The following is a 22455-nucleotide window of genomic DNA, read 5'->3' on the forward strand; positions in this document are numbered from 1 at the left end:
CTTACGCCCTTTATGTTTGACCCAATTATTCCTGAAAGTCAGCCTTTACTTTGCAGTCGTCTTCTGACTGTGGGAAATGGAATTTGGATTTAAAAAAAAAAAAAAAAAAACTAGCCTCTACCACGTCATCCTGCAGGGTCTATTCGGGTTTCGCCACTTGTGTTCTTACCATTAAACATTCCTCCTATTGAGGAAAAGAGAAATCCCTCAGTTTCTACATTCTCTATACTGTCTGAAGCGTGGAAAAGTCCATTGTAAATCAGATAGGTCAATCCCGGGATCCACACAGATTTTGGATCAGGGTATAGTGGGAAACCCAATGGCCCAAGAACTAGGTGACCGAGTTTCGAGTCTTGGACCTGCCACCCATCCAGCAATTGAGGGACCTTGGGCAGGCTGCTGGTCTATAGTGGAACAGGTAGTCTCTGCCGCCACCACCGCTCTAAGATGTATGGTTCTCATTGCAGGCATCTTTTCCACAAGTCCTGTGTTGACCCCTGGCTTCTAGACCATCGCACCTGCCCCATGTGCAAGATGAACATTCTTAAAGCCCTAGGGATCCCGGTAAGCACAGCACAGCCTACACCATCGTAATGTCTGTCTTTCTGCTTTACCCCCAGAGCAGTGAGAAAGCTTCTTACCTGGATTGTCTATGTCCCCTCAGTCACGTAGCAATGATATCATCCAGTGAGGCCCCAAGAGAACTCCATGTTTGAAAACATTTCTCCTGTCACTTTTTCTCAATCTGAGGACATCACCCATTCCACCACATCCATTGAATTTATCCATGAGTCAAGATGCCACTGGTGCAGCTCACAGGCGTCTTTTCGGAGGGCAGCTGGGACACCAGCAGAGGTATGCTGGGCCACTGCATATTGACCACCTCTGTGGTCATCACCCCAGCCTAGCCATCAAAGAGATCGGCATGCCACACTTTCAGGTGTTGCCCCATGGCCACCTACTTTGGGGAGGCAACAAGTCCCTTCCAGCTAAGGGAAGGCAGGACAGCGGCTGAGAACCAGGCTCCAGACCTGCAGAGATCTCTGCAGAGAGTTTGAGCAAACAGGAAAGCAGAGCCAGAGACACTTAAGTTTTGCACTATTATTAAGCTGCTTCCCTCAGTCACATGTTTTCAGAAGCTCTCTCCAATGCAAGGAGAACCCGCCAGCTGGCTTGATGCTCCAGGGAAAGACTTTCCTGGGACAGTATCAAGTGAACCCCACAAGTGGTGGCTGGTGAGGCACCAGCTGCTGTGTGTTATCCCCTCTAAGCAGAAGAGGGTAGGAAATGAGCCAGTCTCAGAGATGTGCAAAAACATAAGGCACTGTCTAACAGAAGCCGCACAAACACACAGAGCCAGCCTCCCGCATCCCGCTGTATTTGCTGCAACCTGCCAGTTTGTCACTTCTCACTACTAATGGCAGAGAACAAAGAGAATGTTCACAGTCACAAGATGCCACTGAAAAAGCAAGGCATCAGATCACATATCAAAGTCTTCCTTAATGCCAAAGGGCTAATTAGGAACTTCAGAGTGACTGTTAGAGAAGACACCCCCAATGCATTCTGGGGACATGCACTGGCTGGGTTTCTCGCCCTGCATCAGCTGCCCCGTGCCAGCTGTGTGCTGGTTTTCACGATCAATACACAAAACACAAATCAACTCACGTGGCTGGAGCTTTGAGCTAGATTTCAAAGGCAATGCATTCAATTTTCAGATCAGAGTTGCTAATGCGTAGTGCATTCAAGGTGAAAATCAATTACAGAGAATGTGAAATGTTAGTGAAAACCCAGCATCGCTACCAAAAACTGGTGACTTAAAAAAAAAAAAAAAAAATCAAACCCAGTTTTGGCAGTTTTCACATCCCTAGCTGTGACCAGTTGTTTGATGGAAGGGGAAACGTGCATATGAGTGTGCTTGCATGTGCCTGTGTGTCCTTGGTGTCTGAAGTCTTCAGAATCCTCACAATTAAAGGACACAGTTGCATCCTTTCATCTGGTTCCTATTGTTCAGGATATTTTTCAAGATTGTAAGTGTTTGTCCTACCACTCCTTGTGACAATCCTCTGAGTTAAATTCTGTACTAAATAATATTTGGCTTCAAATATAACTCCCACATGGGTACAGTTTCTCCAGAAGGTACTTGTAAAGAAGTTATGAATTATCACTCTTACTGTTGCTCAAGCAGAATTATTAAGTGGCCTTTGGGCTCATTTCCAAATGTAATAACATTTTAATTTTTAGTGATTGAGCATATTCTGGCCATGGTTTGAGGCCTGGACACTTGTCTGGATAGGATTTTGCTTATCATACTGAATTCCCAGAAAAAGAAACGTCGGTGGCATCTTTTGTATTTTGCCAAGGAATTTTAAAGGCCACCCAAACAAGAGCATGACACACATCCGAGCCTGCCCCACAGAACAGAACATCCTCCATGAAGAAGGCCCGTGGTGTGTGCAACTCTGACGAAGCACCAAGACATACGGTTACCCTTCCTGTCTCCAGGGCTCTTCCGTTTTTGTCCTAGAGAATGATAAAGTCAGAATCCAGCAGGAATTTGGGGTTTCATTTCATTCTGCCCTACCCTTGGGGAACAGTATGCCTAAAATATACCAATGATATGACTTCTGTTCATTCTAATAGCTTCCCATATCATTGGATATGCACACAGCCTTAATTAGAAAATAATTCCTGTGCTATCTAAAACCGTTTTTATGCAACTTATAGACACTGTCTTACAATTTTCCTGTATCTTCATACACCATTTCTTCTGTAAGGAAAATTGGATAGAGCCTGTCACACTCTGATAATCGACATCTGTTAATCCAACTCTGTATCCCTAATATATGTGAAGAGCTCAAAAATGTGTAGAGCTGTAACCCTCCAGAGTATTGCGGGCTGGCAGTGCATGACCTGTATTTGTGAATTACATCCTGTTTCCCCTTGAAACGTTGTCAACTCACAAACAACTTGGTTGTAATTCTGATTCATAAGATTGTCCAGATCCATATGGAATCTTATTTTTGTTTGTGGTTTTCATTTTTGTTGGTTTTGATTGAGTGTCCGTTCGGCTGCCTGTGCTATAAGGCAAATATAATATAAGTTGAAAACCAAGAGCTGGGACATTTAATTTTCATCATACAATTCTCTACGTTGGACCACAGAATGAGAGCACACCTCAGTGATCTGAAGGTGCCATCTCGATGAATGCCTTTTTCCATCATATTTTGCCAAAAGAAATATAAGAATGAACCGAAAACAGGAGAAAGTTTGTGTGGGGTTTTTTTGTTTGTTTGTTTGGTACCAGAGATTGCACCCAGGGGTGATTTACCACTGAGCTACATCCCCAGCCCTTTTTAATTTTTATTTTGAGATAAGGACTTGCTAAATTGCCCAGGCTAGCCTCGAACTTGCCATCCTCCTGCCTCAGCCTCCAGAGTCACTGGGATTTCAGGTGCGCCCACGACACCTGTGCAGAAGTCCCTTACTCTCAGAAAGTGTTGTCACCCTTTGGTCTACATTAGAGTGCTTAGTTCTCCTTGCAGCTCAGTGAGGGGCAGGTCTGTCTTTAGAGGAAAACAGTTCTAAGGTCCCATGGAACTGGGAAGGGTCTTTTATATGCCAGCATACACACCCTTATCTCTGTGATCCTGATATGAATATCGTGATAACTACCACTGAGCAGAACATCTTCTGTAACCACAAGTTTACACACAAGTTTTGTCAGCAGTTAAGTCTTCGAGGAGTTTCCCCATGCTGGCCTGAATTTCAACGCTTAAACAGTGTTCAATTGCAGATAGCATTGGACTTCTCTTGGAAACATTCTGATTGAGACTTTTCTTAGAAGGGTACAAATTTGGTTTCTTTTCAACACATTATTCTGGAGATGAACCATGGAAAGTGGATTCAAGCTGGTAGGCTCTGGAAAGATGGTCTATTAAATGTTATGTCCAAGCCAGATTATGCATGCCTGCCACCACTGAGTCTCACTCAACTAATCAGCTTTTTCTCTTCTTCTGTCTCCTCTGTTGAGGATATAGCACCTCTCTTACTGGCCTACAAAATAAAAGCAAAGAAATGCACGGCATGGAAATTAAGAAATTAATGAAATGAAAGAACAGTATCAACAACCAGAATCAGTATTTCCAAAAGCATGTCAGTTGCTGTTACATGGGATTGCTTTCAGCACTTCATGGTTGAATGAACACCCAGCACCGTGTCCCCCTTATGAAATCCTTTCCGCCCCAGGACCCCACACACAGTTACTTTTGTTTAATGAACATCTTTAAATAGCGTACCTTTACAGTTCTAGAAGTATTTCCTCAAATTGCCCCTTGATTAATCTTGGGCAGATACTAATGTGCCCAAGTTTTCACAGCAGAAATCTGAGATTCAAATAAAATGTTCAAATCAATATTTATTGAGCACCTGATAATTATCAATGTTACTATGTGGAAGCTTGAAATGCAAGATCAATATGACATGGCTGCTTCTCTTTACTCTGCTTGTGGCCTAGCAGAAGGCAGACACACTAGCAAATGACCATCCATAGTGGGAAGAGTGTCAAGGAAGTGCTCCAGGATCAGTCAGGACAGCTCCCTGGGAGGGAACATGCTTCCAAAAAGGTGGCATTGGCCTGAGACTTAAAGTGTGGTTAGGAATTTGCCAGACATCATGTGAGACCTGGGATGGGAATGGGAGGGTGACTGTGGCAAATGTCATCCTGAGCAGAGGGACAGTGTAACTGAAGCCCTGAGATAGGGGATGTATGGTGCTCCCTCGCCAAAGGCTAAAGGTGAGGTAGAAGAGTAGGTGGGATCAGGCTGCAGAGCATCTGTTTCGGCAAGCTAAGGAGCTGGTGATCCACTCCCTGGGAGAAGAGAAGAATCATACCTGTGTTTCCTTTGGGGGAAAAAAAATGTCATGATGAGAGAATGGAGACTGAAGGGAACTGAAGAGACCCGAAGAAGATGATTGGGGATGGGGAGGCATGTTCATAAATACACCTACTTGTGTCCAACTTCAAAACCAGTAAATATAGTAAATTTCATGGTCCATTCTATAAGTTGATTTTTGACAAATGGAGTTTTAATGAATGACTCACTTCCAGTAGATATAGAGAAAGAAAAAGGAAGAATAGAAGAAAGGAATAAGGTAACTGTGAGGAGTTTGTGGGATGATGGAGACTTCCAGCTGATCACTGGAAACACAGGGGTGTCCCGGAAGATACATCCTTACACAGCCATGGAGGGAAAGCTTGGGCAAGTGTCCAGCACTTGGATCTGCTCTGTGCCCCCCATGAGTCCACGAGTTGTAGGTTTTGCCTTTGAAGGCTCTTTGAATACAGTGTTATCATTGTGAGGCTAATTCAGTGTCAACCCCAAATTCTTTTCACATTCTATAAACCCTGGGAGTGGAAAGACATGTAATCATCATCCTTGAAGACAAAGGTGAAGTTCAGACCAAAGCTATTTTAATATTACTGAAGACCCTATCTTTTCACCATTACCTTTAAAAAAAAATTTTTCATAAGTTCCGGTAAAGACATAACAACTGAAAGTAATTTTAAAAGCTTTTTGTGGAAGAGGGAAATATATTCTTTATTACTTCAAAAAGCAGAACTAAGATCAGAGTGAGACTTGAAAAGAGTAAGATTTTGCCCAATAACAGAGATGCCCAATGATGGTACCAAACACAACCTGCCTACCAAGGCAGAGAGCAACTTTTGCTATTCAAAGGGAGAAGTCAATGTTTTTAGGGAGGAGAAATACTGTATTGAAAGGGTGATGGAATAAGATGGTCTCACCGTGGCTTTTTGATTCTAAGATTTAATTTAAAGGATTTGACTAATAATGTATGTTCAGTTCCATGTGAAATTTAGGATATTTTTTTCTATAGTTGATTTTTGCTTGTATTTGTGTGTACATATATATCTTTAAGGAACAATTCAAATTCTGTCCCATTCACACTTGAGTATTAGTATATTTGTAAACAGTGAAAGAATCTTTGGGGATAATTATCTATTCTATGTGGGATGTGCACATTGTATAAAGGCTCTTCTATCACCATAAATAAATATAATATCTCCATAACTAATTCTTTAAAAGTAGAGATCTTGATATTCCTGGAATTAAAACTTTATAGACCAACATGTCAGAGGAAACTTTGAAAATGAATTTTAGAAGATCTTTTCATGCTCATGTTAAAATCTTCTCATGTTAATGCAAATTTGGACTGTTTTCAAAAAATTAGCTTAAGAAAACAGTACAAAAAATGTTAATACTTCTTTGAGTCAAAATATTTAGGGTGTATACATAGCATCTCTAAATTGATGACACACTCTAAGAATAGATCTTTCCCTCCCTCCCTCAGCCCAATGCTGACTGCATGGACGACCTACCCACTGACTTCGAGGGCTCTCTGGGAGGTCCACCAACCAACCAGATCACAGGCGCAAGCGACACAACAGTGAACGAGAGTTCAGTCACCTTGGACCCTGCTGTCCGGACTGTGGGAGCCCTGCAGGTGGTCCAGGATGCAGACCCCACGCCCCAGGAGGGAGAAGCCATCTTCACCACCAACAGTAAGTTCTGCTGTGCTTAAAGGTACTGTTACCAATCCCAAGTGGCTCATTGCCTCATGGGATTAGAAGAAGATAGCTATTCCCAAGAAGAAAAGTATAAACTGAATGAGTATATCATTGCCAGTATCAACAGCCAGGCCTATTGGACCCTAAGAAGTCCAGATCTTTCCAGAGCCAGCAGGGCAGACACCACACCTGGCCCTGCACATCCACACTCATGCCAGCGGCACACACCACAGCACCACACGTTCTCCAAGTCCAGAGGCAGGTAGGGAATAGGTCTTGTCTCTGAGGGTGGACAGCAGGTGAGAGAAGCATGGTGTGCCCAGGAAGACTGGATAGGACACAGTCCTGCCCACTTGTGAACGTGAGGTGCGCATATGTGCATACTTGAGCTCCATGAGTGTGCCTGTAGCTATATGAGCTAGTTTGGACTATGAGCAGAAGGTCACTTTACCCATTGCTGTAGGACTCAGATATATAGGATACCTATTTTATTTTTATTTTTATTTAAGGGACTGGTCTTTCTAAGTTGTCCAGGCTGGTCCCAAACACCTGGACACGAGAGATCCTCCTCATCAGCCTCCTGGACAGCCAGGGTGTCACCATGTCCAGCTTGAGTACCCCTTGAGATGGGCATTTTTGCAGCATAGCCTAAAGTCCTGAAAATGGTGCCCTGCATGTTTAAATATCTTCATCTCATCTCCTGCATAGATGGTCACTGGATTCTGTTCTGTCTCAGTGCCCAAATATCTGTATGGGCATCAAAGATCAAAACTAAAATCTAATGTATCTACTATTTAGTCTAATGTAACAGAGATAAAAGCTTAGGAGTTCTAAGAAAATCAGCATGCAAATTAACTGAGGTTTAACATTAAAAGAGTAGGTGGATGTTACAATTTTTAAACAAAGCATATTTTTCTTGATAGAAGTAATTTATTCGCTATAGAAAATTTGGAAATAGATAAAAGCAAATTGAAACATCTTGGTGTAGTTCCTTTTACATCATCCTCTTTTTAAAAAAAATTATGCTAAACTGTAAAGATATGCATTTTTCTGATGAAGAAAGAAAAAAACCATCCTGTTGAAAGATTGAAAGATAAAGAATAAAAAAAGAATGAAAACTCAGTCAAGACACCACCACCTAGCAATAGTGGCTTTTAATATTGTGGCCATTTCCTGGTCATCTTTGGTGATAAGAGTTGAGATGATGTTACAGAATTTGCATTTTGAGGATGGTAACTTTAGCATTTCACCCAAGGTAACTTGAAGAGGGATTTGGTGGGAAATATCTTCCAGGTAAGGTTTATTTGTTTGGGATAAATAAGAGTTTTAACTTCAAAATCTAAACTTTTGGAAATTTTTTTTTCTAAAACAATTTTACTTTTTATGTGTGTATCCTTGATCATTAAAATCTGGAATGTATTTCAGGACATTTTAGTTTCGACTAACTCAGTAATCACATGTAGCCAGTGGCTACCATACTGGAGAACATAGATCAGGAATTTCTGAAAATGAAGAACCTGAAAGATTATTTGACTTTTACCAGGATAAAGTTGTAAATTTTTAACAAGAGAAAATAATGGCCCAGAGGAGTAAATGGCTGACCCAGGTCAAAGAGTAAGTTCAATTTTCAGTGGATCAGGTGGTTTCATCGTTAAACCATTTATCAGACATCTTCTTCAATCATGATTCATAACCACTGATGATTTAGTGAAGAATATTGGAAGGCCTGATAGAATTATTCTAGCAGTTCAAGAATATATAAAGCAAGAATACATTTAAGCCCATAAAAGACAAAAAAATGGATCATTATCCTTACAAAGAATGATTATTTGATTTTCAAGAGACAGTTTGTCCTCTGTGAGATTCCTTATTTTGAAAGTGTCTTCATACTTCCTGTGTTTTAGCAAAGCCCAGATGGCAAATGAAAAAGCATTTTAATTTAATGTGGGTTAAATGACATTTAAAGTGAAATAGATGTAAGTATACTGTGGGTAAAATACATCAAAAAATGAAATAGACTGTGTCCATGTAATTCACAATCCCTAAACTACTCTGTGCAAAGTATTTGAGTCGGGGCGTTTGGGTGACAGCAGGCTTTTGGTAAATAACTTGAGGTCAAAGCATTCAACCTAGGCTTGAAGCACATATTAAAAATGCCAGGTAATTTCAAAGGAAGGTATTGGCAAAAGTGAGATGAAGAGTTGGGAGCAACAAGATCACATCTAGTTCGAAGACTGATTGCAAATAGCAATGTGGCTAGAAAGATCCATTTCTGAGCACAGAAATGGAATTTTTCTCACAAAATATTTTCCTAGACCATATATGTCTGATTAATTTTATTTATTGGGCTTTCACAGAATTTTATGGCCATAACCATTAATGAAATGGCTGTAGACTCTTTAAGGGAAAAATTCTCTACAGATTTTTAAATTGCCTGGTGTCTTCATCAAGTAAGTATTTAATCAATAAATGAGCAAACACAAATATATCACTACATAAATGAAAAGATCCAAGTTCTAATCAACATTAGTGTAATCAACTCTCTAAATATTTCTAAAAATAATGTAGATGGAGACATAAATATAAATGAAGATACAATATAGCTATAAACCACCAATAAACAGGTTGGACTTGACTTTGCTCCAAATTCTCTTTTCCCTCCTCACATCTCCACAGATCCAGGAAATTACAGAAAAGAAAGAAATAATAGCAGCTAACAAATACATGGTCCCAGATACATACCAAGCACCCTTTAAGCCTGTTTATCTGTTAGTTCACAACCGCCTTCAAGGTAAATATCATCTGTATCCTCACTTTTCTGATGCAGAAAGGGAGGCACAGATCAAAGTGGCCAACCTGAGGTTGTTAGCTGGTGACAGGTGGAGCTGGAATTCAAACAGGGCTGCTGGCTCCAGGACTGTATGTACTCAGATAATGAAAAGTGGGGGTCTAACACAGTTGCCTACACATTCCTCACTTTGTTGACTTATTCATTTCCTGCTTTCTCAAAGATCTCTGAGAAGATCAATAATTTGCTTAGCTCCTCCACCTTCATTCCTATCTCTTTTCTCCCTTTCCTGGCAAATCGTGCTGATGTGCAGCTGATCCAAAGCATGTCAAGGCGTTCTAGCGCTCCTGGGGGCCAGGTGTAGAGCAGACTGGCTTTAGAGTGAACACCTAGAAAAGGAAACAAGAAAAGCATTTATAGCACCAAGGAAATCCAAGCTTGATGCAAGCCTGACTCTGGGAGAGAGACGTTCTTAACCATGTACATCCAGTGCTGCCAAAGGTCCTCCTTTTGCAACCTCACAGGGTAGGTCCCCATGGCAGTCTTGCCTTAGCGCAAGGAGTCGTGTGCATGGATGTCCTTATGCCACTCGCCAGTCTTATCTGCAGGCCTGCTGGTGCCACTGCACGCCGCCATCTCCCTCCCCAGGCTTCAGCTGCAGGCTCTTGTGTTTTCTTCTACAGGGAAAAAAAGTTTCTAAGGAGCAAAGGGAAACACACCTAAACAAACAGCCCTGTGTGTTTAGAGATCTCAGAGAGGAGCCAGAGAAAGACACTGAGGGAGAAGACTTCATCACTCCTTCCCAACACAGCACCACTTGGCATCTGCTCAGGAGGGCCTGAACCCTTCCCTCAGTCAGAGAGCTTGTTAACTCCACCTTCCGTTCCTTGACTTCCTTTTTGAATCACCACGAGTCCTACAGGGTTGCCTACAAGTCATTACCCTCTTGCCATCCTCCCACCTCACACGGGAAGGAACCAACACTCAGCCTACAGATTAGAGGATAGAGATGGACAGAATGGAGAAATCAGAAATCTGCCCCAGGGCATTCTGAGAAGCCCTTGGCATGACACCTGTGGCCAGAAGAGATCTGGTGTCCAAACTTTACAAAATGAAGCAACACTCACCAATTAGTGTGGATGCTCATAAAACTTGGCCAATGGAAATGAAAGATAGTTTGGGTTTCCTCTGGAAACGTCTTTGCTAACTTCCTATCATCTCTGATCCTTGGGGAAAGAATAGTGCATCTAACATCTAATGTGATTAACACATATGATTTGTGGAGTCTCAAATCACATCTTTATTCTTGCCACACAAATGCTTAATGTGTATGGAGTAGGAGGAATGTTCCCTGACCCTTGATGCAAATCCCAACAGTCCTAGGAATCGTCTGTTAACTCTTAGGTAACTGACAGTTCTGAGTCCCTTTATAGACCAAACACAGGGAAACAGAGTGTTTCGTTTTGTTTTGTTCTGCTGTTTGGTTTGGTTTTGCTGTTCTTTGCTTTCCCACCAGGCCCTTTCTCCTGTAATTCCACAGATCTATGAGGCTTCTGGGCAAGACCTTCTGCAGTCCCCACCAGCCCAAATGGCTGCTGCCTCCTAAGGTTCCCTCCCACTTCCAGGAGCTCCTTTTACCTGGAGTCCACATCAAGCCTCATCCAGCTCACTCTCCCACATGGCCACATTGGTACACTCACATGCCACCCCCCTGACCACACACTGGGGGGGCGAGCAGTGACCATCTCCAACATCCAACCTCACATTGCAGACAAGAGGGACCCCGGAGTCCATACTGTGTTCTATCTTTTCTGAAGTTTGGCTGAAACGTGCTTCAAAGTCCTGTGAGCAGCCCCTCACAGGTTTAGGGCTGGGCGGTTCCCTTCCTACCCATTTAGCTAGAGGATTTGCTTGATGACACTGTGTCCATGGATCATCCTCCAGCCCTCCTCTTCTTTGCTGTCCTTTGTATTGCCTCTAAATGGATGATGGGGTCAAGAATCACAGGACAGCTTCCCTTCGTGTCCATTGTACATCCAGAAAGATGAACAGGCAGCAGAAGGATAGGTACAGCAGTACAGACTGTCTCCTGATTCTTGGCTCTTCACAACTCTTCAGGAGAAACTGAGGCAGGCAGAATCCCAGAGAGCACAAAAGAATTATTTCCTGAATATTTTCATCATCTTCACCTGAGGACCTCAGCTAAACTACAGTCCATTTTAAAAGACCCTAGAGACCTGCCCTTTTGGAGGAGATTTCACATATACATTCACATACTTTTCAAAATGTACTCATGAGACAAAAATAATAGCTAAGGCAGGATGATATTGTAGCATTGAAAAGAAAAAAAAAAGTCACTTTCATGCCAGATCTAACAGCTATCACCGCAACCACCCAGGACTCTCCAGGGACAAACACTTCAAACTAATTATGGAAAAAACTTCCAAAGTGTTCATACAGACACTTGTGCTTGGCCCATGGAGTGATTCACTTTCTGTGATTCAGGGAACTCAATAAAAGCTCCCTGGGGATTTTCCACTCCTAAGGACATATGGTCTTCATATCAGACCAGAAATGACATTTGCTCATAGGTTTTAAGTTTATTTAGGGAACAGCTGATGAAGAAGCATTAGGAACATATATATATATATATATTCAAAAGTTGTAAGTGCTCCTCAAATTACTCTGACCTCAACTTCAGCATGAAAACCAGAAAGAATGTGCGTTCAGGATTTTTCCAGGAAACTCAGAACTTCAACCTCTAAGAGTCAAAGCAGCTGAGAGAAAGAGAGAGAGTGGAATGAACATCACATTGCCCTGCAGATCTGCAACTATACTTTGCTGCATTTGCAAAACAGGTTTGCAAAGGTTTTACGTGACTATAAAAAATATGGGCGCATTCAGAAATAAACATATCTAGATGAAGCATTCCTGTGTTTACAAGGGAGCGGCAAGAGTGAGTTGCCACATCTGCTTTTCTGACTTGCATTAAAGCCAGAAATGGCAAAGTATCTGCCCTTGACTATGGATAAATATGCTGGCTGGAACCAGCCACGAGAGCGATTTCCCCTGGTGCTCATAAGATTCACATTAGCCCTGGAAAGATGATTGCTTTGATTTGTGAGCATATTCCATTGTGGCAGACAAAGGAATCAGCCAGCCCTTTTAAGAGCTTAGACCCCACTGCCATCTCCCCTTCAGGAAATAGCTAAGCCACAGTGGACAATCTCTATTCAAAATGAAGCATTTGCAGATTGTGACAATGCTCTCAACAATCATCTCCATGACACCCCATGTGCCAGGCCCCTGCAGCAACATCACCGCCTTGTCTCTGAGTCCTCCAGCTCTCCAGCTCAATGGCAGCCTCAGCAGAGGGACAGCTGTTCTGAAGAGCAAAGATCTTTGCAATCAGCAATGCCTCTGTCATCCAGCCTGCAGGCGCAGCTATCCAATGTACAATCCACAGGGTTTTCCGTGATAACATTCCTACTTGATTAAAAACACCTGCCAATCCAAGAAAGCCCACCCAGGGCCAGACTCGCAGGGCTTTCCTGTCTGGTGTGTCAGGTCCCTCTGACAGGGAGGATTGAAGACCTGCAGATTCACCAACAGCCTGTGAGAGAATTAATCAATCTCAACCGTAGATACATTGCCGCCTTGCAGCCCTCAGCCTGGATCTGATACACGCCATCCACCCGGAAGAAGCTTGTCTTTCCCAAAATGAAATGACTCTGCCTGCAGCTTGACTCTGTTCCTTGCTGTGAGTTGGTCTCAGATGCTCTTGCTACTCCTTGACAATGCTGTCTCCAATTTGATGAATTGCTCACAATGTGATCTTGGTTTTGATAAGTGTCGAGGCTCAACAGCTGTTCCCAGAGTGAGCTGGAAAAAGGAGCAAACATTGACACGCTGCAGGTGGAGCTCCCCAGCCAGGCCCCAGCAACAGACGGCAGCAGGAAGCACAAGTGGCAGCCAGCACTTCTGCAGTTTTTGAGCAGCATCGGGTGTCCGTAGGATGACATTCCTTTTTGCATTTCAGTTCTAAAAGCAAATTGCAAGGAAGTTTCATCGTTCAAAGATCAAGAAATCAGAGACAGCTGAAATGCCTTCTGGTTGAACTAAGGACTGTCTTTGGCAGTTCAGAATCTGAGAGTCACAGTATCACAGAAACCCAGTGATTCAGGGAAAAAAACAAAACAAAACAAAAAACACAGCAAAGCTACCAGAACACTGCTGGATCTCCTTGAAGTGTGATGTCATAGTGGGACCATGACTAGAAAAGGCAGGAAGTGGGGGCCTTGGGCTTGCTGTGGCCTCCAATGACCAGTGTCACCTTGGGCAAGTCATTTGCCCTCTTTGCTTGTCTATTAGCCAATTGAACTAGCCATGATTTCCAAGATCCTCCCCATAGCTCTGTGATTAAAGATAGAATCCCTGTCTTGGCAGGGTTCTAAGTAGGAAAGGCTCAAGATCTTGCATCCTCATTTAGTACTCTTAGGACTAAACACATCTATAATTAGATAAATGTAGATATGTTAAACATTTCTATATTTAGGATTTTTGCATATTTATAATGCTTTGTATTTTTACAGGAAATACCATATATATTCTCAGGGAAGTAGAAAAAATTTAAAAAATCCTTGTGACCTCATTTGGAATCTTCATTTTGTAAGTAGACATAAGTACAACATTCAGAGTTGTTGGTCCCAGGTCAAAGGAAAAAAAAAAAAAAAAAAAACCCTCTCATCTGACCCCAGTTCCAGGGTGGTCTGTGCTATGTGAATCTATTTATGTATCAGTTATTTTATAGAAAACTAGTGTTAATCACCCAGGAATAACTTTGGGTCATGCAAGTATTTTAAGGCCTTATTTTACTTGTCACCAAAATATTTCAGCTCCAGACATTTTAATAAGGATTTAGTTTAATTGGTTAACAAGATGGATGCTAAAGAGTAAGTTTATTTCTTGCTTTGTCATTGTGAAATATAAAGCAGAAAAAAAAATGTTTTGTAAAGAATGATTAATTTAATCATGAATGTCAAGCCATTATTGAAACAGCAAAAATAAGAAATCTGAATATCATCTTTCAAGGACTCAAGGCTTACTCTCCCCTGACAGAAAGAAATACCTTTAATTTTCTTTCCAAGATCTCAGAACATAATTCACCCATAACATCTTGTTCTGTCTTCATAACATTCTCCAACAGTAGAAAAAACAGTAATTTCCATCACAAAAGGGAAAATCAAAGCAGAGAAGCTAAATCCAGTTTCCTGCTCTAGCCTAAGAGTCTTTCTAAGACTGGACCATGTGGCTTAACTGGTTTCCTGGGGAAAAAATGCCAGAAAAGCTTTCTTGTCTCCAACTAATACAGAAGAGTTGAAAACCTAATTAAAACATGACCATATGGGGTGATTTAAGATGCAAGGGCATCAGGACTGGTTTTCTTGTCAAAGGAACCATCTAGCATGTACTCAGGATTTCTGGCTGTGTGGCAGGTTCACCTCCGCTACCTACCCAAAATCTACCCAAAGATTGACAAAAGGTATAAACCTACATGGACACTAAGATCTGGGAAAAGATGACAATAGATAAAGTGACAACAAATTTAGCATGGATAATGAGTAGAAATTTGCTTGGAAAGTGGAGCTAGCTGAAATCTACAGACCTCCTAAGGGGGTCAGGGGCAAACGTATCACACTCAGCACAGAAGAGCCCAGGAGAAGGGGCAGCAGCTGTGAAGCTTGGTATGCTCCAATCCTGGCTGGAGTGGGGTTCAGAAAAAGAAGCAGACGCCGTGAGACATGGAAAGTCTCCAGAGAAGGAGAAAGAATTCCTGAAAAAATGCAGTATAATTGAAAAATGGCCATAGAATGATTAAAAGATAAAAAGATAGAATACTGTTTGTCTTGTTAAACCATGTTCTCAGTGTGAAGTAAACATTGGGGGGAAAAAGTCTGACTTAAAATTAAATTTAAAAATAAGGAAAAGGAAAAGCAAAAAAAAAAAAAAAAAAAAAAGCTCTGTTGGCATGCCACTGAAGAATTAATCCACGAATTCGACACACATCTTGTATTAGCTTCCTCTGCAAAAATGTGCTTTAAAAAAAAAGAAAGAAAGAAAAAACAACCTTGCTTGGCTCCTTTCACTTCAGAAAAACATATACCAAATTTTTAAGTATTTCCCTTTCATAGGCTACATTTGTATTCTACTTACCATATACTCATGTATTGGTTTATTGTATAAGTTGGTGACTTCCATTTTTACAGTGAAATTCCTTCCTAGTGCTCAATCCAGTAACTTGAGGGTACCTGATATTCCGTCCATTCTCAGTAGTAAGATCATCTCCAAGCCCTGTTCCTTCTGCCTTGTGTCTCTCCAGCACCCTTTCCCTGGACACCACTGTAATGCCCACCTTACCATCTCTTCCCTTGGCTTTTGCCCCGGCCACCACTTCCCTCTCCCTGCCTCTGCTGCCCTCCGCCAGGCTGTCCTCATCCAAGGAAATCTGATTTTGCCACTGTTTTGCTCAAAGCAGTTTTATCAGCTGTGGTTTAAAATCTCCAGCTGGCCAGTCTTACCAGATCATTATGCTTTGGCCCCTGCATGTCTCTCCCTGATTTTCTTTTCTTTTTTTTTTTTTTTTTTTTTTAAGAGAGAGAGAAAATCTTAATATCTATTTATTTCTTTCATTTTCTGCGGACACAACATCTCTGCCCGTATGTGGTGCTGAGGATCGAACCCGGGCCGCACGCATGCCAGGCAAGCGCACTACCACTTGAGCCACATCCCCAGCCCCTCTCCCTGATTTTCTACCTCCCCCGTCTGGCCCTGTCCTCTGTCCACTTTTCTGAGCCACTTGTGGTTCCAGACACATGGTCCCCCATGCTTCTTCCTCCACCTGCCAATCTCTGTGTCCTTCAATCACATCTCATCTGCTGGAGTCTCAGAGAGGTCTTCTCTGTTGATCCAAGCAGAACCACCTACCATTATCTTCTGTCACAACTTTTTGAGAAATTACCTGTCACCTCCCTTGAACATAGAGGTCCTCAATGGGCTTGGACTGGACATTTCACCTCTGTTTCAAAACATGCAGTTAGATTCAATAATCATTAGTTGGATAAATGAGTGAATAAGGTGAATTTCAAGGGACACTACAATAGTGGTAGTTGAAAAGGTGGAGAGATTGTATTATAATATGTATTTGTACTTTGATAATGAAAAGGGTAAATAGGTCTTCCAAGGATACTCAAGCTGAGCCAAGCCTCCCTATAGCCATTCCCCCTGGGATGACACTGTGACCCTGTCCCCATGTGACAGGAGACCATAATGTTAAGCTGGTCCCCCATCATGAGGAAGGAGGGAGACTAATGCCTTGTAGAAATGAACTAGTGATTTATTATTTATCATTATTGATATTGTACTACACAGCAGAAATTGAATTGAAAGCGGTGAAAAGAGATGAAGTATCAGAAACAGCAGCAAAGGGAGAGTGTTCCAGACAGACTCAATGCCTAACTGCACATAAATTTCTGCAAAAGCCCTGGCAGTGCCATAAAACCAAATATCCAGAAGCCAATACAGGCTCATAGGATGCTTTTTACTTTTGTTTTGTGCCATCAGCAAAAGTTTCATCTTAATCCTTGAGAAATGAAGATGATACTGAGAGATAATTCAGGGCTGGGAAAATCAGGCAGATTTGAGTTCCAATCCCAGGCTGGCCACTGACTTGCCAGCTCTAGCTCAACTCTCTTAACATCTCTGGGCTCCAGTTTCCTCATCGTTAAAATCATCAACATCAAATCTACCTCACAGGTTCATTGTGAAAATGAAATGAGTCACTGAGTGTAAAGTTTCTGGCTCAGTAAATCATAAATATCACTTCTGTTCCCACCCCTCACACCACCTCCCCATGAGAATGTACATTGGGCAGGCATGTCCCAAGTATCTATTTGTGCAACTGAAATTTTTTTTGATATAAAAAATGTCTGCAGGGGCTGAGGTTGTGGCTCAGTGGTAGAGCGCTCACCTTGCAAATGTGGGACCCAGGGTTCAATTCTCAGCACCACATAAAAATAAATAAGTGAAATAAAGATATTGTGTCTAACTACAACTAAAATATAAATATAAACAAAATGCCTGCAAAGTGTCTCTGTCAAATTGGTTCCAAGGGACATTTCCAAAACCTTATAGCTATAGGGTAAATCCTAAACCATCTGCTTGTGGGAACAAAAACTGACCTCACCTTGCTCTTTTTCCATTACCAGAATTACATTAGTGCCTGGGCCAGAACTGCCTGCTTGCTTGGCGTTATTTATCTTTTTTCACTAATTGATCATTTGAGAACAACTGAGTTATTAACTGCAATCTTTATGACGATGATCTCATATAAAATAATGACTGTCCTTAGAGCACCATTTACAGAGAAACCGCTCAGGAGGATATCTGCATCATCATGAATCAGCCCATCAATCACCCAGCAACCCATTAGAGTGGATTCCTAGAGAGTCAGAATCACACCCTTTCTATACACAGCTCTGCATTGGTTATACGGGTTGAATGACCCTCATTTGAAATGCTTGGGACCAGAAGTGTCCTGGATTTCTGATTTTTTTCAGACTGGGAGATACCATTTGCATATATATAATGAGATATCATGCGGAAGGGACCCAAATCTGAATATGAAATCCATTTATGTTTCACATGCTTTCCACACATAGCCTGAGGTACTAATACACAGTGCTTTTAGTGTGCTTGCATTTTGATAACTCATCATATGAGGGCAGGTTGGAATTGTCTCCTTGTGGCATTACGTGGGGTGATAAGAAGGTTTCAGACTTTGCAGCAGTTTGGATTTTGTGTATTTGTGGCCTAGTGATGTTCCACTTGTATTCAACAGACAATGGCCCAATAACCTGAGGTGGTGTTTTGAGCTTACTGACCTACAGACAACTGATTTATGAATAAACGAGTAGTATCTCAGATTTGCTCAGCCTTAATTTTGCATGTGTTTCTAAAGTTCAACTTCAGTCTACAACTTGGAGCGTAAACTTGTAAATATGGTCTTATATACATTTCCAAGTTTGCTCCAGACTCCCACCCCCAGCCCCCCCACCACACACACACAGAGAAAACCACTGGGAGACCTTTTAAAATACAAAAATGCCTAACTCACTGGCTTCTTCTGTCATGGTCCTCACTGCAGTTCTTCCTCCCCTTGGGGTAAAAATTTACAAGGATGACTCCTGGAGAGAAGAAAATGTCTGTGGTTAAGTAGTTTAGCCAACCTCTCCTCCCTACATCTGCCTAGAGCCCAGCTGGGTTGTTCTCACCTGAGACACCCTCTACTCTGTCCTGATAAGTCTGCAAATGCCAGGGTGACTGAAAACTGTCCTTCCTTGCTCCAAAGGCCTCCCAAAGAGTAGCATCAGGACCCCACAGTGAGAATCAAGCCAGGTTCCCCATGCACGCGCTGGCCCACCTGCACACTCAGGCACGCGTGTGCAAAGGAGCACACTCGCCCCCCACCTCACCTAGGCCTCAGCTCAACACCTGAAATCACTAGGCATTAGCTATCTAGGAATTTCCAGGGATGATTCCAGGCAGAGTTGGTAAACGGGTATCACATGTGACTCCCCTGCTGGCAGATGTATTGTTTGGTTCTCAGAATGCTTCTGATGAAATTCTAATAGAAGCCATCATTTAAATACAGCAAGATTTTGCATACAAACCTGAATTTCCAATTTGGGAAAGTTGCAAGACACAGTTCTGGGCCTCGTTTGCCTGTAGTGACCCTTGACTCCAAAACATGCCCTCTGCAGTTCACTGCCGCTTTGCAACCCCAAATTTTATGGACAATTGTAGGGCAATGGAAGATCAATGTTTTGAGTTTTCCTAGTAAGTCTCACAGAAATAGTTTTTAAAATAAAGAACCTGTTGGTAAAATCGTACAGTAAAACAGTGTGTGCCTATTAGCCAATAGCATACCCTCAGCCCTGTCCCTGGCAATTCATGTTCACAGCAGGGAAGATCAATTAGTAGATTTATAGACCAAAATTCCATGGAAACTTTTTTTATCAAACACATCATTCATTTCTATACATAAAGACTTATGCCTTAATCAGAACTGTATCGGCTGCACTTAAACTCCCACTGTGCAATACGAATGCTGGAGTGAGATTTTTAAGAAAAAGTAATATTATAATAAATACTGCCAGTGCTGTTTAAATAAGGAGTTAATTAGAAAATTGGATTTAGAAATTAAGCTTTATGCAGGAACTTAGTATATTAAAAAGCATGTTTAAAGTGGAATAAAATGTATGCAGTAGGATACATAAATATGCACATACATAACACATGTATGCACACTTATGTGAAAATGTGAACACACCTATCTATGCACAAAACATGTATGCATATATACATGTGTTTCCATGTGCATCTCATGCATAGCTTGCTCATCTTCCTAAGCAGTACTTATACAGACATAGGTATTTGTGTGCGTATCTAATATACATAGATGCTGCACGTACGTATTACTTACTACCATCAACTATGTCATAGTAGTTAGCAAAGACAATTGGAATTTCTAGTCATGACTCTGGAAATAAAACTAGTTCCAATTTATCTTACCAGAGAGAGAACAGCCCCCAAAACAAATTTGAGTATCACTTGTTTCTTCAGTAGGCTTAATATCTGCAAAAACCAAATGTTCCCCTAAGAATAAGACACCCCCAATTTTATATTCAGTGTATTTCTAGCATCATATCTTAGGATTGACAGCACTTTTGCAGCTTAATAAAATTATAGGTGACCATCCATACTGAGCCAGAGTATTTTACCTGGTGAAGCATCAGAGAACATCAAATGGTAAAGGCACTGGAAGGTGAAGTGTGGGTCCTTGTTGGTCAAGAGAGAAGTATTGATATTTCCTACCCCTTATCTCTGAAAATAATATGAAAGTTTTTGGTGGTAAAACTATATCAAGGCTCAGCCTTGCCTCTGGCTACCTGTGTGACTTTGGGCAAATAGCTCAACCTCTCTGTACCTCTGCTTCATCAACTGAAAAACTAAGGTAAAAAAGATACCTCATGGAGTAAATGTAGCACAAATTCCTTAGAAAGGTGCCTGGCCCACAATATGCATTAAAAAAAAAAGTGTGCCATTGTTATTATTGTATAGTGGAAAAGGTAGATGGGATTCACACATTATTAGGTATACACCGTGTGCCAGAATCTATCAAAGAGTTTTACATATTTTAATTAACCTTTATAATTATGAACATTCTTTTACAAATAAGAAATTGAGTTAGAGAGCAGCCTGGGACCCACGTAAAAGATCACACAGGGACTAAGTGGCAGAGCTGGGATGAGGATTCTTTTGTCACTCTCTACAAAGCCCAGGTTCTTTCTAGTACCTCAGAGTTTCTCAAGTGTGGTCTGAGCACCCACCTGGCCTATAATTAGAATCCAGCTCACTGGGCCTCCCTGATCTACTTAACAGCAGTTTCCAGGAGTGGACTGAGAATTGTCATTGTTATCAGGTTTCCTTACTTAGTCAGTTTCTCACTACTATAATGAAACACCTGAGGCAGGCTAACCAAGAAAAGAGGTTGATTTTGCTCATGTGTAGGATCCTGAGAGTTCAAACAGCATGGCTTAGACTCTGGCAAGGACCCCACTGGCAGCCTTACTTCATGGCAGATGGCAGGAGCATGGCTTAGAGGAAGAGATCACATCTCTAAACAGAGAGCCAGAGAGTGGGGGTTCACAATTTTTCCCAAGGACACAGCCCCTCCAGTTCACCTAAGGGCTTCCCACTAGACCCCACCTCTTAAAAGCTTCACACCACCCTCCAATACTACCACCTTGGGGACAAAGCTTCCCATACATGAATCTTTGGGCAACAAACAATCTCATGCCATAACACTCTCTGTAAGAAGTACTTACCCACTGAGCCCCAGCCCCAGCCCTTTTTTGAAGTTCATTTAGAGACAAGTTGCTTAGGGGCTCACTAAGTTTCTGAGGCTGACTTTGAACTCGAGATCCTCCTGCCTCAGCCTCTGGAACCTCTGGGATTCCTAAGCAGTTCTTTTTAAACTAGAGTCTGAAAACTCATGCCCCTACCTGAGAGGGCTAATGTTCTGCACAAGGGGAACAGAACCCAGGACAATTCACAAAGTCTAAGTGTTCTCTTGTCCCTACAGTTCGTTTAATTTTTTTTTTATCTTTACCAAGATACTTATTTTAATCAGGGCCATCAGAGCTAGAACATTCTGTTCAAGCAAACCAACTTCTCCTATTTCTTGTTGACTTGGCTTTAAGAACTTCCCAAATGAACACGTTAGACCCACGTTGTGTTCTTTGTCTGTGGTTGGAATCCTCATAATGGATTCATGATATCTATCCAGGCATGCAATAAAGGTGATCAGTGGCTCTTTGAAACATGGATCCAAATCCCAAAAGAATAAGGATAGAACGTAAAAGTAGGTGTTCCTTTTTTCCATGCTTGGCTTGTGATATTGACAGAAGTTTCATCACAGGAGCCAAAATTGCACATGGGGCAAAACGGCACTCCCTCATTTCTATAATAATCACTTCTTTGCAAGTGAGACATTGTGGACCTGACGTGTGGCCCAAATGTAACAGTGCAGATGTCCACGTACATTCTGAGCATGAGCAGTAACTCCCAAATTATCTACTGGAAAAAAGGAAACATTTTTCTATGAAGAAAATACTTTAAACATCTGAAATACTAAAATAACTCCTTGAACCTGTACAGTGAAAGATGATTGAAAGACTTAAAATTGGTTTTCTCAGATACATAACTTACCAAGGAAGTAATTCTTTGGTATCATAAAATTAAATACTTAAAAGAAAAAAAATAAGACAACAACGTTACATTTTAGACTCCTGGAAGCCAAGAACTGCAACATAGTACTAGTTAATTTGTAACTGCTAAACAGTATTATCTTCCACCAAAGAGATATGGTAGAAAATATACTCTGGGAGTTTGATACTTGGAAGGGATTAATAATGGTAGAAACTATTTGTTTTTATCTTTCTGTCTTGATAGATAATTACAG

At 41.6% G+C, this 22455-nt stretch overlaps 1 protein-coding gene across 2 annotated transcripts in view; it reads left to right on the top strand.

Moving 5' to 3' along the window:
• Nucleotides 1-22455, top strand: part of Rnf150 (ring finger protein 150) — a 226565-nt gene that overhangs the window by 172984 nt on the left and 31126 nt on the right. For both annotated transcript variants that reach the window (XM_076864194.2, XM_077110142.1), the window contains exons 5-6: nucleotides 468-564; nucleotides 6370-6580. In XM_076864194.2, coding sequence (XP_076720309.1) covers nucleotides 468-564; nucleotides 6370-6580 — 308 coding nt within the window. The remainder of the gene's footprint in view (nucleotides 1-467; nucleotides 565-6369; nucleotides 6581-22455) is intronic.

Source organism: Callospermophilus lateralis, chromosome 8 (assembly GCF_048772815.1).
Source record: "Callospermophilus lateralis isolate mCalLat2 chromosome 8, mCalLat2.hap1, whole genome shotgun sequence".
Lineage (NCBI taxonomy): Eukaryota > Metazoa > Chordata > Mammalia > Rodentia > Sciuridae > Callospermophilus > Callospermophilus lateralis.